Source organism: Trachypithecus francoisi, unplaced genomic scaffold (assembly GCF_009764315.1).
Source record: "Trachypithecus francoisi isolate TF-2019V2 unplaced genomic scaffold, Tfra_2.0 Lachesis_group12, whole genome shotgun sequence".
NCBI classification, from domain to species: Eukaryota; Metazoa; Chordata; class Mammalia; order Primates; family Cercopithecidae; genus Trachypithecus; species Trachypithecus francoisi.
In genome coordinates, this window is record NW_022681457.1 from 81,345,234 (window position 1) to 81,360,546 (window position 15,313).

Here is a 15,313-nt window from a genome sequence, read left to right on the forward strand (position 1 = left end):
GGAACATTTAAGTGGCTTCTAATTTTTGTTATTTATTATAGGAATAACACTAGACTAAATATCCTTGTCCAAGTCTTTGTGTATCTCTCTGATTATTTCCTTAGCATACATTTCTAGAAGTGGAATACTGGGAAAAATTGTATGAATGATTTTTAAGGATCTAGATAAGTAATGCCAAGTTTCTCTCTGGAGAGACTGTACTAATTATCACCAGTAGCAAATGAGAGTTGGATGGATGATTTTAAATTGAAATGCATCCTACTGCACTGGTTATGTAGGTTACAGATGTCTGTCATCAGAGGCATTGTTTCTGGAACACCTGAATGAGGAGTGATGGTTGGGAAATTTAATGAGATGTACATATTTAGGTCTGTTCACAAGCTAAGACAAAGGCTGAAATGGATTTTTTTTTTTTTTGCAAATTCTGCCCCTCTGCTACTTATAAATTTATCTGCATCCACTCTATCCTACCCTAGTATGTCCCATCCAAGTACTAACTAGGCCCGACCCTGCTTAGCTTCTGAGATCAGACAAGATCAGGTACATTCAGGGTGTTATGGCTGTAGACCCTACTGTCTCAGAGAAAGAGATGCTATGCTGGGTAGGCAGGCACAGGTTATTGTTATTCTTCTCCATCTGTTACCCTTTCTTTCTCCAAATCTTCAACCTGCCTGTCTCTATAAGCACATTCTTATTAGCTTTTACACACTCAAATCTCTCTTGTCTTAAAAACAAAAGCAGTGCTCTTGCTTCCCCCTCTGCCTGAGGAGTCATGTAATGATGGGGAATCACACAAGCGGGCTTACTGGTTTCACTGTGAATGCATGATCACAAACCTTCAGTGGGCATTTAACCCTGCCTGGTAACTCTACCATACTTTTCAATAAATTCACTTTCTAAATATCCAAGATAAGTATTTCATACTATTTATTCTCTCTTTTCAAATATTCCAACCTTTTTCTTCCAATTCTAAATCTCGTCTGATGACATTATCTTGTATTTCCTTGATTTCTGTATCTTTGTTTTCATTTTGTATCTCAGAAGCAGACTTGCAGAGATTCATCATAAATTCATATAAGACAAATTTTATTTTATTTCACTCCTTTCTTCCTCAATTTTTACTTCTGTTCCTCCCTATGATAAGTAGGCACCAACAAATGGATTTTATGTATGTCATTGATTATATATAGATGTTTAATATTTCTATAAATGACATTGTGCTTCAGATCTCATTCTGTACTTTTACTTTTTTCTCAACATGATATTTTTGAGGAATTATCTATGTTGCAGTATGTATAATTTGCTTCTAACTGATGTTTGATATTCTACAATATATATCTAGCTACTTTACTTCTCCATTACCACTAGGGATGAACATGTGGATTGTCTTCAACTCTCCATTGCTACAAACACTATGGTGAATATCTTTGTCCATGTTCTTTTTTTTTTTTTTCTTTTGAGATGGAGTCTCGCTCTGACCGCCAGGCTGGAATGCAGTGGCATGATCTCAGCTCACTGCAACCTCTGCCTCTCAGATTCAAGCGATTCTCCTGTCTCAGCCTCTCGAGTAGCTGGGACTACAGGCACGCATCACCACGCCCAGTTAATTTTTGTATTTTTAGTAGAGACGGGGTTTCACCATGTTGGCCAGAATGGTCTTGATCTCTTGACCTTGTGATCCACCCGCCTCAGACTCCCAAAGTGCTGGGATTGCAGGCATGAGCCACCACGCCCGGCCTGTGCATGTTCTTTAATGGCTCTGTAGGATCAAATTCCTGGTATGTATCCAGTGCAGACTACTGGATAACAAGGTACATCCATTCTCTATTTGACCAAGAACTATCAGATTCCTTGCTAGAATGGCTGTATCAGTTTACACTCCCATCATCGCCATATTAGGATTATCATTCTCCCCTGTCCTCAGAAATCTCTGGTAATAACTGGATTTTTAATTTTTGACAATATAATAATGAAACTTCTTATAAAAAAGCATCTCAGAGTTGTATTAATTTGCATTTTTCTGTTCACAGGCAACAAAATTCCTTATGGCAGCACCCAAAGGCTTGAAATTAGCCATTCCAAGTGTGTCCAAAAAACTAAAGGAAACCATGACTAAAGAAATAAAGATAGAAATGATATGCATTGGCCGGGCGTGGTGGCTCAAGCCTATAATCCCAGCACTTTGGGAGGCCGAGACGGGTGGATCACGAGGTCAGGAGATTGAGACTATCCTGGCTAACATGGTGAAACCCCGTCTCTACTAAAAAATACAAAAAACTAGCCGGGCGTGGTGGCGGGCGCCTGTAGTCCCAGCTACTCGGGAGGCTGAGGCAGGAGAATGGCGTGAAGCCGGGAGGCAGAGCTTGCAGTGAGCTGAAGTGAGCTGAGATCCGGCCACTGCACTCCTGCCCGGGTGGCAGAGCGAGACTCCATCTCAAAAAAAAAAAAAAAAAAAAAAAGAAATGATATGCATCAAATAGAGAAGGATAAAAGGATCCCATCAATATAGGGATAGACTGTAAGAAAATAGAAATTCTAGAGTTAAAAAGTACAATAACTGAAGTGAAAAATCCACTAGAGGTGCTCAATAATAGATCTGAACTGGCAGAAGAATCAGTGAACTTTATAGAGCAATAAAGATTAAGCAATTTGAAGAACACAGAGGAAAAAGAATTACAAATTTACAGAGCCTCAGAAAAATGTGGGACACCATTAAGCACACCAATTAATGCATAAGGTGAATGCTAGAAGGAGAGGAGAAAGAGAAAGGAGCAGAAAAAAACATTTTCATAAATAATTGCTGAAAATATTACAAATTTATTGGGAAACATCAATGTACACATATAGGAAGCTCAATGAACTCCAAGTAGGAAAAACACAAAGAGATCCACAAACAGACACATTTTGGTAAAAATAATGAAAGCTAAAGACGAGAAGAAAATTTTGAAAGCATCGATAGAAAAACGACTGATCACTTACAAAAGGGTCCCAATAAGATTAATAGCAGATATCTCAGCAATGACAATGGAAGCCAGAAGAGAATGGGATAACATGTTCAAAGTGCTTAAAGAAAAAGCTGTCAAACAAAAACTCAGCAAAGCTATCTTTTAGAACTGAAGGTGAAATAAAAACATTGCCAACAAAAGTGAAAAAATATGTTGCTAGCAGATTTGACTTACATGAAATACTAAAGGAAATCCTTCAGGTTGACAGCAAGTTACTCCAGATAGTTAATTCAAATCCACACAAAACAAAAAGCACTGGTAAAGGTAATTATAAAAGACAATATAAATATATATTTCATCATCTTTTAGCTGATTTAAAAAGCAATTGTATGAAACAATATGCATATAATATACTGTTGTGCCTATCACATATAGAAATGTAATATATTTCCCAGTAGTAGCACCCAAATGATGAGTGGGAACAAATGTGTATTGGATTAAAGAAATGACTTCAATGGTAACTCAAGCTCAAGGAACAAATGAAGAGAACCAGAAATGATAGTAAAGGTTAACATAAAAAGACTATAAATATATAATTGCTCCCCATTCTAACCTCAGCTTCTTTAAAAGATATACAATTATATAAGGCAATAATTATAAGAATATATTTTGGGGGTTTGTAACACTCATAGATGTAATATGTATAACAATAATACTATTAAAAAGGGGAAAGGGAATGTAGCTATATGGCAGTAACATTTCTATATGTTACTAGCATTAAGTTAGTATGAAATTGAATCAAATTGAATCTGACTATAATGAGTTACAGTGTGTATGGTAAGCCCTAAGAAATAATTAAAAGTATATAGGGAAAAATAAAGATACTAAAATACTACATTACAATTTTACTTAATGTGAAAGAAGGCATAGAGTAGAAGAACAAAAATCCCATGATACACACACAAAAAAAGGTAAAATGGTAGACATAAATTCAACTATGCCAGTAATAACATTAAATGTGAATTGATTAAACAATCCAATCAAAAGTCAGAGATTGTCAGACTGGATAAAAAAAAGATTAAATTCTATGATGTTTATAAGACACAGTTTGGAATCGAAGATACAAATATATTGAGAGTAAAAGGATGAAAAAAGATATACCATACAAACAGCAACAACAAAAGTGCTGGAGTGGCTATAGTAAGATCAGGCAAAATAGGCTTCAATATAGAAAATGTTACTAGAAATAGAGACATATTTTATAATGAAAAATGGTCAACCCATCAGGAAAATATATTAATTGTAAAGATATGTGTATATAAAAATAGAGCACCCAAATGCATAAAGTAAAAATTGTCAAGAATGAAGGAGAAAATAGCTCAACAATAAGAGTTGAAGATTGCAATATACCACTCTTTTTTTTTTTTTTTTGAGATGGAGTTTTGCTCTTGCTGCCCAGGCTGGAGTGCAATGGCACGATATCGGCTCACCACAACCTCTGCCTCCCGGGTTCTAGCAATTCTCCTACCTTAGCCTCCCGAGTAGCTGGGATTATAGGCATGTGCCACCACTCCCAGCTAATTTTTTTGTATTTTTAGTTGAGACAGGATTTCACCACGTTGGTCAGGCTGTTCTCGACCTCCCGACCTTAGATGATCCGCCTTCCTCAGCATCCCAAAGTGCTGGGATTACAGGTGTGAGCCACCACACCTGGCCTTTTTTTTCTTTTTTTTTTTTGAGATGGAGTTTCACTCTCATTGCCCAGGATGGAGTGCAATGGTATGATCTCGGTTCACTGCAACCTCCGCCTCCTGGGTTCAAGCGATTCTCCTGCCTCACCCTCCCGATTACAGACATGCACCACCAAGCCCGGCTAATTTTGTATTTTTTTTAGTAGAGACGGAGTTTTTCCATGTTGGTCAGGCTGGTTGTGAACTCCTGACCTCAGGTGTTCCGCTGACCTCGGCCTCCCAAAGTGCTGGGATTACAGGCATGAGCCACCACAGCTGCCCATGCAATACATCACTTTCAAAAACAATCAAGACAAACAGGCAGAAGATAACAAGAAACAGAAGACTCGAACAACACTAAAAACCAACCGGACCTAACAAATGTATATAGAACACCCAACTCAATAATAACAGAATGTACATTCTTCTCAAGTGCATAAAGAGCAGTCTCTAAAATAGATTATATGCCAGACCAAAAACCTTAATAAATGTAAAAGAACAGAAATAATACAAAATATATTCTCTAAGCACAGTGGAATTAATTAATAATTAATGACAGAAACAGAAATTAACTGGGAAACTCACAAATAAGCAGAAATTTAACAACACAGTCCTAAAACCAATGGATGAAAAAGAAATCAAAAGAGAAATTCCAAAATATTTGAGATGAACGAAAATAAAGACATAACATACCAAAATTTATGGTAAGCAATATTAAGAGGAATTTTTTCTGGCTGCAAATACCTACACTTTCAAAAAAGAAAGATCTTAAATAAATAATCTAATCTTCCACCTTAAGGCACTGGAAAAAAAAAAAAAAAAAAGAGCAACCTAAACCTAAAGCAAGGCAAAGGAAGGAAACAGTAAAGATTAGAGTGAACATTAATGAAATAGAGAATAGCAAAGCAATAGAGAAAAATCAACGAAACAAAAAGCTGATTCTTTAAAGAGGCCAAAAAAAAAAGGGGGGGGGGTGGAGAGGACAGAGGGAAGGAAAATCATATTAATGTAATCAGAAATGAAAGAGGGAATATTACTATTAAGCTTACAGAAATAAAGAGGATCATAAAGGAATACTAGGAACAATTATATGCAACTAAATTAGACAACTTAAATAGACAAATTCCTAGAATGACACAAAAAATGAAACTGGCTCAAGAAGAAACAGACAATCTAAATAGATGAAAATAGGTAATGAGATTCATTAGAAAAAGAAACTTCCCACAAAGAAAAGCCCAGGCCCAGATGACTTCACTGGTGAATTCTACCAAACACTTAAAGAAGAATTAATATCAATTCTTCACAAACACTTCAACAAATCAGAAGTGGCTGGAACACTTCCCAACTCATTCTATGAGGCCCTGATGCAATAGCAGTCAAAGACATTGCAAGAAAACTATAGATCACTATTTCTTATAGATACAAAAATCCTCAACAAAATACTAGTAAATTGAATATTCTGATATGAAAATGACTATATACTATGGCCAAGTGGATTTTATCCCAGCAATGCAAGGGTGGTTTAACATCTGAAAATCACTTAGTATACTATAATATATTAATAAAGTAAAAACAAAAACTCACACAATCATCTCAACAGATACAGAGAAAAAAATCTGACAAAATCCAACAGCCATTCATGATAAAAACATTCAACAAACTAGGAATAGAAGGGAACTTTTTCAGCCTGATAAACAGTATCTTCAAAAAAACCTACAGACAGTATCAAACTTAATCATTAAAGACTGGATGCAGCCGGGCGTGGTGGCTCACGCCTGTAATCCCAGCACTTTGGAAGTCTGAGGTGGGTGGATTAGGAGGTCAGGAGATTGAGACCATCCTGGCTAACACTGTGAAACCCCTTCTCTACTAAAAATACAAAAAATTAGCTGGGCGTGGTGGTGGGTGCCTGTAATGCCACCTACTTGGGAGGGGGAGGCAAGAGAATGGCGTGAACCTGGGAGGTGGAGCTTGCAGTGAGCTGAGATCATGCCACTGCACTCGAGCCTGGATGACACAGCGAGACTCCTTCTCAAAAAAAAAAAAAAAAAAAAAAGACTGGATGCTTTCTCCCTAAGATTAGGAATAAGACAAGGATCTGCTCCCATCCATTATATTTGACATGAGACTAGAGGTTCTAGCCATGGCAATTAGGCAAGGAAAATAAGTAACAGGCATTCACAGATTGGAAAGGAAGGCTAAACTACCTCTATTGCAGATGTCATGATCTTATATATAGAAAATCCTAAGGAATTCACTAAAAACACTGATAAAATTTGGATATTTGTCTCCTCCAAATCTCATGTTGAAAGGTAATCCCCAGTGTTGAAGGTGGGACCTGGTGGGAGGTGCTTGGATCATTGGGGCATATCCCTCATGAATGGTTTGGTGACATCCCCTTGGTGATGAGTGAGTTCATGAGAGATCTGGTTGTTTAACAGTGTGTGGCATCTCTCACCTCCCTCTCTTGCTCCTGCTCATGTGATGCGCCTACTACCCCTTCATCTTCCACCACGATTGTAAGCTTCCTGAACCCTTACCAGAAGCAGATGCCAGCATCACGCTTCCTGTACACCCTGCAGAACCATGAGCCAATTAAACTTTCTTTCTTTATAAATTATTCAGTCTCAGGTATTCGTTTATAGCTATGCCAGAATAACCCAATACAAAAACTATTGGAACTAATAAGTGAGTTTGGCAAGGTTGCAGGAGACAAGATCAGTATGCAAAAATTAATTGTATTTCTATACACTTGGAATGAACAATCCAAAAATGAAATTAGGAAAATAATTCAACTTACAATAGCATCAAAAAGAAGAAAAATTTTCACAAATATTTAACAAAAGAAGTGCAAAAGTTATACTCTGAAAACTATAAAACATTCTTGAAACAAATTAAAGACAACCTAAATACATGGAAAATATCTCATGCTCAAGAATTGGAAGGCTTAATATGTTAAGATGGCAACAGTCCCCACATTGATCTATAAATTCAGTGCAGTCCCTATGAGGATCCCAGATGGCTTCTTATAGAAATTGAAAAGCTGACTGTAAAATCCATATGGAATTGCAAGGGACACAGACTACCCAAAACAATCTTGATAAAGAAGACTAAAGTTGCAAGATTCACAATTCCCAATTTTAAAACTTGCTACAAAGCAGCAGTAATCAAGACAGTGTGGTACTGGCATAAAGACAGACAGATAGATCAACGGAACAGAATTGGGAGTCCTGAAACAAACCCATGTGTCAACTGATTTCCAACAAGATGCCAAGACTACTCAATGGAGAAAGACTAGCCTTTTCAACAAATGATGCTGTGACAACTGGACATCTACGTGCCAAAGAATGAAGTTGGACCCCTGTACCATGCCATATACACAAATGAATTCAAAATGGATTAAAGACCTGGATGCAAGACCTAGCACTATGAAACTCTTAGAAGAAATATAGGGGTAAATCTTCATGACCTCAGGCATTGGCTTCTTAAATATAACATGAAAAGCACAACCAACAAAAGAAAAATAGATAAATTCGATTTCAATTTCATCAAAATTGAAAACTGTTCATCAAAGGACAACATCAAAAAAGTGAAAAGACAACCCACAGAATGGGACATAGTATTTACAAATCACATATCTGATAAAGGACTTATAGCTAGAATATATAAATAACTGTTACAACTCAATAATAAAAAGACATATGACTCAATTTTTTTAAATGGGCAAAAAATCTGAATAGACATTTCTTCAAAGAAGAATTACAAATTCTTGAAAAGATGTTCATCATTAATCATCAGGTAAATGCAAATCAAAACCACAATGAGATACCACTTCTTACCCACTAAGATGGCTATAATAAAAAAGATAATAACAAGTTTTGGCAAGGATATAGAGAAATCAGAATGCTCATATACTGCTTGTGGGAATATAAAATGGTCCAGTCACTTTGGAAAACAGTATGACAGTTCCTCAAATAATTGAACATGAAGTTACCATATGACTCAGCAATTCCACTTATAGGAAGAGAAATGAAAACCCATCCACATAAAAACTAGTTGCATTATTCATAAAAGCCAAAAGGTAGAAACAACCCAAATATACAAATTTGGTGAATAAAATATAGTATATCCACATAATTAAATATTATTTGGCCATAAAAAAGGAATGAAGTACTGATACATGCTACAACATGGATGAACACTGAAAACTGGCCATGTGTGGAGGCTCATGCCTGTAATCCCAACACTTTGGGAGGACAAGGTGGGTGGACTGCTTGAGCTCAGGAGCTCAAGACCAGCCTGGGCAACATGGCAAAACCCTGTCTCTACTAAAAACACAAAAGCTAGCTGGATGTGGTGGCGTGTACCTGTAGTCCTAACTACTTGGGAGGCTGAGGTGGGAAGATTGCTTGAGTCCAGGGGGTCAAGGCTGCAGTGAGCCATGATTGCACCACTGTACTCCCACCTGGGCAACAGAGCGAGACCCTGTGTCAAAACAACAACAAAACCCATTATGCTAAGTCAAAGAAGCCAGTCATAAAAGTCCACGTTTTATGATTCCATTTGTATGAAATGTCCAGAATAGGCAATTCTATGTATAGAGACATAAAGTAGGTAAGCGGTGGCCTAGGGCTGGGGTGGGGAAGGGTGATAATTGGGAGGATGGAGGAATAATAATAGCTAAAGGGTATGGCTTTTTAGTTTTTTGAGGTGATAAAAATGTCCGAAGGCTGTCTATGATAAATGGTTGCATAACTCTTTGGATATACTAAAAACAACTGAATTGTATACTTTGAATAGGCAATTTGTATGTGAATCATAACTCAATTAAGCTGTTATAAAAAAAGCACCATTACTGAGAAAGATATGTTAAATCTTCTACTGTGATTGTAGATGGTCTATTTTCCTTGTTGTTCTGTCCAGTTTTGCTTTATATATTTTGAATCTATGGTATTAGGTACATGCAGACTTAAAACTGTAATATCTTATTGGTACTGAGCCATTTTAAGTACAATATGATCTCTGTCTTTAATAGTGCCTTTCTTATTGTAATGTCTGCAGTGTATTTATATCGGCTTTCTTTATTATTCCAAAACAGTAAAAAAGAAAAAGAAACATTTTATATATATGCATTTGTGTACATGAGCAAATATAGCAATAGATTAAATGCCTTAAAATGTAATTTCTGGGTAAAAGGATATGTGGGATTTAAATCTGAGACAATGCCAATGTGTCCTCCAAAGTTACTGGAGCAATCACAGTCCCACTGAGTCTATCAGCATACTTCTATGTGAACATCTTAAAATTAGAATTTTGTTTTGCTCTGTGTGAAGGGGATGTATGAGTTTATGCTAACTTATTTGGATTAAAATTTGCCCACATGGTGACCAGTCCCCCAGCCAGGCACACAGGTCCTGGTCTGGAAGGACCATTGCTGGGAAGACTCACCTTGCTGATTTCTGTCAGGGACATGGTGATGCTGTAGAGTTGGTTCTTACTGGTGCTGGCAACCAGAGTTTCCTCTGAGGGGCTGAAGCATAGGCAGAGAACATCCTGTTTGTCAGACTGACTTGGATCGTTGCTCTGCGGGTCCACAGGAATCTGCTCAAGATGCAAAACAGCTATCAGTAATGTCCCCAGGTTGTCAGTGGGCCTTAGGCTTTCAGAGTTTTCTTGGATAACTTTAGCTTACAGACTCCCAGACCAGGCTGCTTCCTGGGATCCCCCTATTCTTTGTTTGTTTTTTTTTGAGAGAGGGTCTGGCTCTGTTACCCAGACTGGAATACAGTGGCTTGATCTTGGCTCAATGCAACTCTTCCACCTGCCAGGCTCAAACCATCCTCTCACCTCAGCCTCCCAAGTAACTGGGACTACAGGTGCACACCACCACACCTGGCTAATTTTTTTTTTTTTTTTTTTGAGACAGAGTCTTGCTCTGTCGCCCAGGCTGGAGTGCAGTGGTGTGATCTTGGCTCTCTGCAACCTCTGCTGCCTGGGTTCAAGCAATTCTAGCTGGGATTACAGACACATGCCACCATACCTGTTTACCATTTTTTTTTTTTTTTTTTTGAGAGAGAGTTTCAATCTGTCACCCAGGCTGGAGTGCAGTGGCATGATCTCGGCTCACTGCAACCTCTGCCTCCCGGGTTCAAGCTATTCTCTTGCCTCAGCCTCCCAAGTAGCTGGGACAACAGGCACACACTGCCACACCTGGCTAATTTTTGTATTTTTAGTACAGATGGGGTTTCACCATGTTGTCCAGGCTGGTCTCAAACTCCCGACCTCATAATTTTTCTTTTTTTTTTTTTTTGTAGAGATGGGGTTTCCCCATGTTGCCCAGGCTGTTCTAGAACTCCTGAGTTCGAGACCCACCCACCTTGGCCTCCCAAAGTGCTGGGATTACAGGCATAAGCCAATATGCTGGTCGATTTTCCTTTTTTTAAACGAATTCTGTTCACTTCATCCTAAAACCTCTCTCAGGACAGATATCTCAAGTCACCATTTCACCATTTCTGCTCAGCAATCCTGCCTTATCCCTCCCCATCAGATGCCTTCTCAGAGAACTGCTGCTGGGGAACAAATGGCAATAGGACCCCCGTTTTGCTTCTTTTTTCTTCCCTCCTTACCCTGATTTCCCTGCTCTCACGGTAAAAATCCTTTTCTTCCATCTTCTCAAACAGCAGAACTCTCCCTGGCCCAGCAGAACAGGCGAATCCCTTTGAATAGGCTGCAATGGCAAACACCTGGGGCATGGACAGCTGGCTGTGGCTACTGGTCGCCACCATCTGTTCATAGGAAGGGAGTGGAGAACTGACTGGTGGAAATTCAATCAGGCTGGAAACAAAAAAACAGCATATACAATTTACAGAGACAATCTTGAGGAGATGGAATTCTGCTGGGGAGGAGAAAGAAGGCTGTCATTGGGTGTGACAGAAACCACCCAATGATCCCCTTTTCCATAGCCAAATACTGCCCTTTGGCTTGGGAACTGTACACAAACTGCACATGGCCAAGCCCAGAAGCAAGAGAGTACTCGGGGCGTGTGGAGTAGACAGAGGCAAGAGTTGTAGAGGAAGAGAGCCGCAGGTATGCTTGGGCCAAGCCAACGAGTCTGGGCTTTTTTCTGGGAGGCCTGGACCCCAGAGCTTAAGGACTGTGAATGCAGCTCCTGGAGAAGGTTATGGGGACTTTTTAGGAAGCTCCTAATTACAAAAAAAAAAAGAGGATATTCCATTGGCATGGGGGGATGGTGGTGAAAATGGGTGGATTGAAGGTTATTGAGGAAGAAGAATCTACAGGATGTCATTGGGGTTGAGGGCCCAGGTTCTGGCATCCAAGAGATCTGGGTTTGAATCCTGAGCCTGCCACTTCTCAGAGCAATGATCTTGGATAGGCCACTTACCTCTTTGATCCTCAGTTTCCTTGTCTACAAAATGGGCATGATAATAGTACGAACTATAAGAATCAAATGGGAATATTTATAAGTGTTTAAAGCAATGTCTGGTGCATGCAATGGTACATTCCAATACACAGGAGATATGATTTTCACTGGTTGTCACAGCGGTAATGGGGCATCTCTCTTACCATGGTCAACAACCACTCCTTCCTGAGACTGCACTTTACCCCTATCCTCTGTCAGATTTACCTAACACATTTCCTTGCATTTGTTGGTCTGTCGCCTCCTGCTGAATTATAAGTTCCGTGAGGACTTGTGTCCCCAGCATCTAGCAAGAGATGCCTTTTGTATACTGCAAGGGCTTGGTGGACATGAATCAATTCATTAAATTAGTCATTGTAAAATGTGTTTCTAAAACTATAGTTTTGAAGACCAGCCGTATTATAATGCTTATAAAATGAGGTTAGGTATAAAAAATAAAAAGAATTGTATCTAGCCTATGGTTATAACTGTTAAATTTGTGCTTAAATATAAATGAAAACTCTTCGAGAGGAAAAGGGAAAATGGGCATAGTTGACTTTTATGGTAGAGGGGTTATGAGCAGTTTCTAAAGAGTGCTGTCTTCTGTATAATGCTGTTAGTACAACGAATGTGGGAGTGCCAGCCCAGGAAGCACCATTACCTCTCTGATTCCTGGATGACATCCAGGCTTTTTGAGTCATGGGTGGGTTCTTTGACCATTATGCTGGTCTCCCAACGCTGATCTCCAGATTCAAAGAGGAAGAGTTTGCCTGTGTCAGTGCCAACAACAATCTTGTCATCAGCCACCCAGGTGTGGGCTAGATAGTTTTGGGGTTCTCCCCTCTGAAAATTGGTTTGCTTCAGGGTTCCCTCAGTAAAACGGAGAAGCTTAAACATCCCATTTCCAGTGACACACACCTGAGTGTTATCTTGTGGACTGAAGCTCACCTATAAAATGTGAGAGAATTGAAGAAAAAAAATTATGAAACTAATTTTGATGGAATTATTTCCCATTTTACAAGTTAATATTTATTTCAGGCTGCTCAGAATATCTCCTAAACATCACAAAATCATGTAATTTTATGCTGCATTTGATAAGGGGACACATCTATAATCCATTATATTTATAGGGATATGAGTCAAACTAGGAGTCAAACTAGGAAATCTACAAAGGCCAAAGAGCAGAATGAGCAGCTTTTGACAAGAGCCACACCCAGTGCTAACAAAATGGAATAAAGCTCAGCTGGAAACACAGAAAAAGAGGGTCTGATAGGTTTACATAGCCCCGTCCAGGAGGAAAGAAATCACATGTCAGGGGATGCTACGTGGTCTCCTACCAACTGAACATCCTTCAACCACAGCTCTTATCCCAATATACACCTGCTCCTCTAGTTACAATGGGATCATGTCCTGATAAACCCATCATAAGCTGAAAATGGGCAAAGCCATGTGGCCACACAGCACCACACTGTAGAGTACCTTGGTTGTTACCTTCGTGATTCAGTGGCTGACTGGGGGCTGTGGCTGCAGCTGCTGCCCAGCATCATGAAAGTATATCACTTGGCCTCTTTCTCCAGAGTACATATCACTCTTGTACCATTGTAAAGATGAAAATTTTAAGTTTAACCATAGTAAGCTGGGGACTACCTGTACAGTAATAGGCAGTCAACCTGCTGTCCTGGCTAGATAGTGAGCAACTTGAAGGGCTGTGACTTTTTCATCTCTGTTTTCCCAGTGCTGGATTCATCATGGGCATCCAATAAATGGTTGCTGAATCTACTTAGTCAGAGCAGGAGGTGCTTCATCAGGCCTCACTGTGGCCTGGTTGAAATCCCCTTCTGGTTCTACCTGCCTTTTGTCTGATTCTGGAATAATCACCCAGCAACTTTCTGATTACTATTATAATTTCACCTTGCAACTTCTCTACTACTAGGAAGGGAATACACTGGATAAATAATGTGAGCGTTCTGGTTGTAATATGCTGGTTTACACGTCAACATCTTGTGGGTTGAATAACTGAGTCTATGCCGGAGATGCTGATTAGCTAGAATCCCTGAACATGAACAGAACTGAGTCATTGAACTTGTGGAATTGAGTGCTAGATTCCAGACTAGGGTGAGTGAACCAAGATCAAACCTCCTTGGGACCCCTTGCCTAAGCCATCAGTCAGGTTCCTGAGGGGTCTTCTTCCTTTTGCCCTCAAGACACAATAGAAGGTTCTGCTCCTTACATAACAGCAACTTCAGCAACAGCTTCCTAAAGACCTACCACTTTACATCACATTTCGGAAATCCTCCTACTGCCCGGCAATGCTGCTGGAAAAAAAAGGCTAGGACCAGGGAGAGAAAGCAAGTTTTATTAATCCACTTCTGGGCCAAACCTGTGACCAGAAAGCAGTTCTGGGCCAAAGTAGAGAAGACAGGAGCTGGAGCTGGGGAACTCCTAGCTCTGCTACTCACCACCTCTGTGATCTTAGGTGAGTTACCTAACCTCTTGGAGCCTCAGCTCTCTCATCTGTAAAATGGGGATAATGACTGTGCATACCTTATATGGTTGTTGTAAGACTAAATATAAAAATGCATGGAGGAAATTAGAACGTGGCACACAGCATTCAATAAAAAGTAGTTCTATTTTTTATAATTTTCACGATACTTGTGACACTACTAGGTACCTGGTAGACAGGGTTGTTCTGAGTGTCGATTCTAACAATGGCCATTACTTTCTGTTTTTCCCACAGCCAATAGACAAGATTTGACTCTGGAGGTGATGTCTGAGCCAACAGGTATTTGGAGTCTGGAGAAAAAGCCATGCTAATAAATTTCTGAACTTGGAAGTCAAAATTATTAAGAACTTTGCGCTTCCGGCAAGGGATGGATGACAATTCATAAATGGTGATGGCAGGTTTTTCTTGCACAGTCTCAGAGATAGCAAGATACCGCCGATTGGGACTGATGGACAAGGCCAACATGCCCTGACTCTTGTCTGAGCCTGCAAACAGAGGAAAAAGGAAATAATCAGGGTGGATCACACTTTCACCAGGATTCACCAGGAACCAGGCACAGTAGTGGGCACTGGAGTGGACAGTGGTGGACACAAAGAACAAAGACGGCCTTGGCATAGCTGTGTTTGGGCATTATGAAAATGACTAGGGGCCAGGGGTGGTGGCTCACGCCTGTAATCCTGGCACTTCAGGGGGCCGAAGCAGGCAGATGACTTGAGAT

General features: G+C 39.5%; 1 protein-coding gene across 4 annotated transcripts in view; it reads right to left on the reverse strand.

The window, feature by feature from the left end:
- Positions 1–15,313, reverse strand: part of CFAP57 (cilia and flagella associated protein 57) — a 77,002-nt gene that overhangs the window by 56,619 nt on the left and 5,070 nt on the right. For all 4 annotated transcript variants that reach the window (XM_033226807.1, XM_033226805.1, XM_033226806.1 and 1 more), the window contains exons 3-6: positions 14,764–15,080; positions 12,754–13,040; positions 11,302–11,509; positions 10,124–10,276 (exon numbers count right to left, since the gene is read on the reverse strand). In XM_033226807.1, the coding sequence (XP_033082698.1) occupies positions 10,124–10,276; positions 11,302–11,509; positions 12,754–13,040; positions 14,764–15,080 (965 nt within the window). The remainder of the gene's footprint in view (positions 1–10,123; positions 10,277–11,301; positions 11,510–12,753; positions 13,041–14,763; positions 15,081–15,313) is intronic.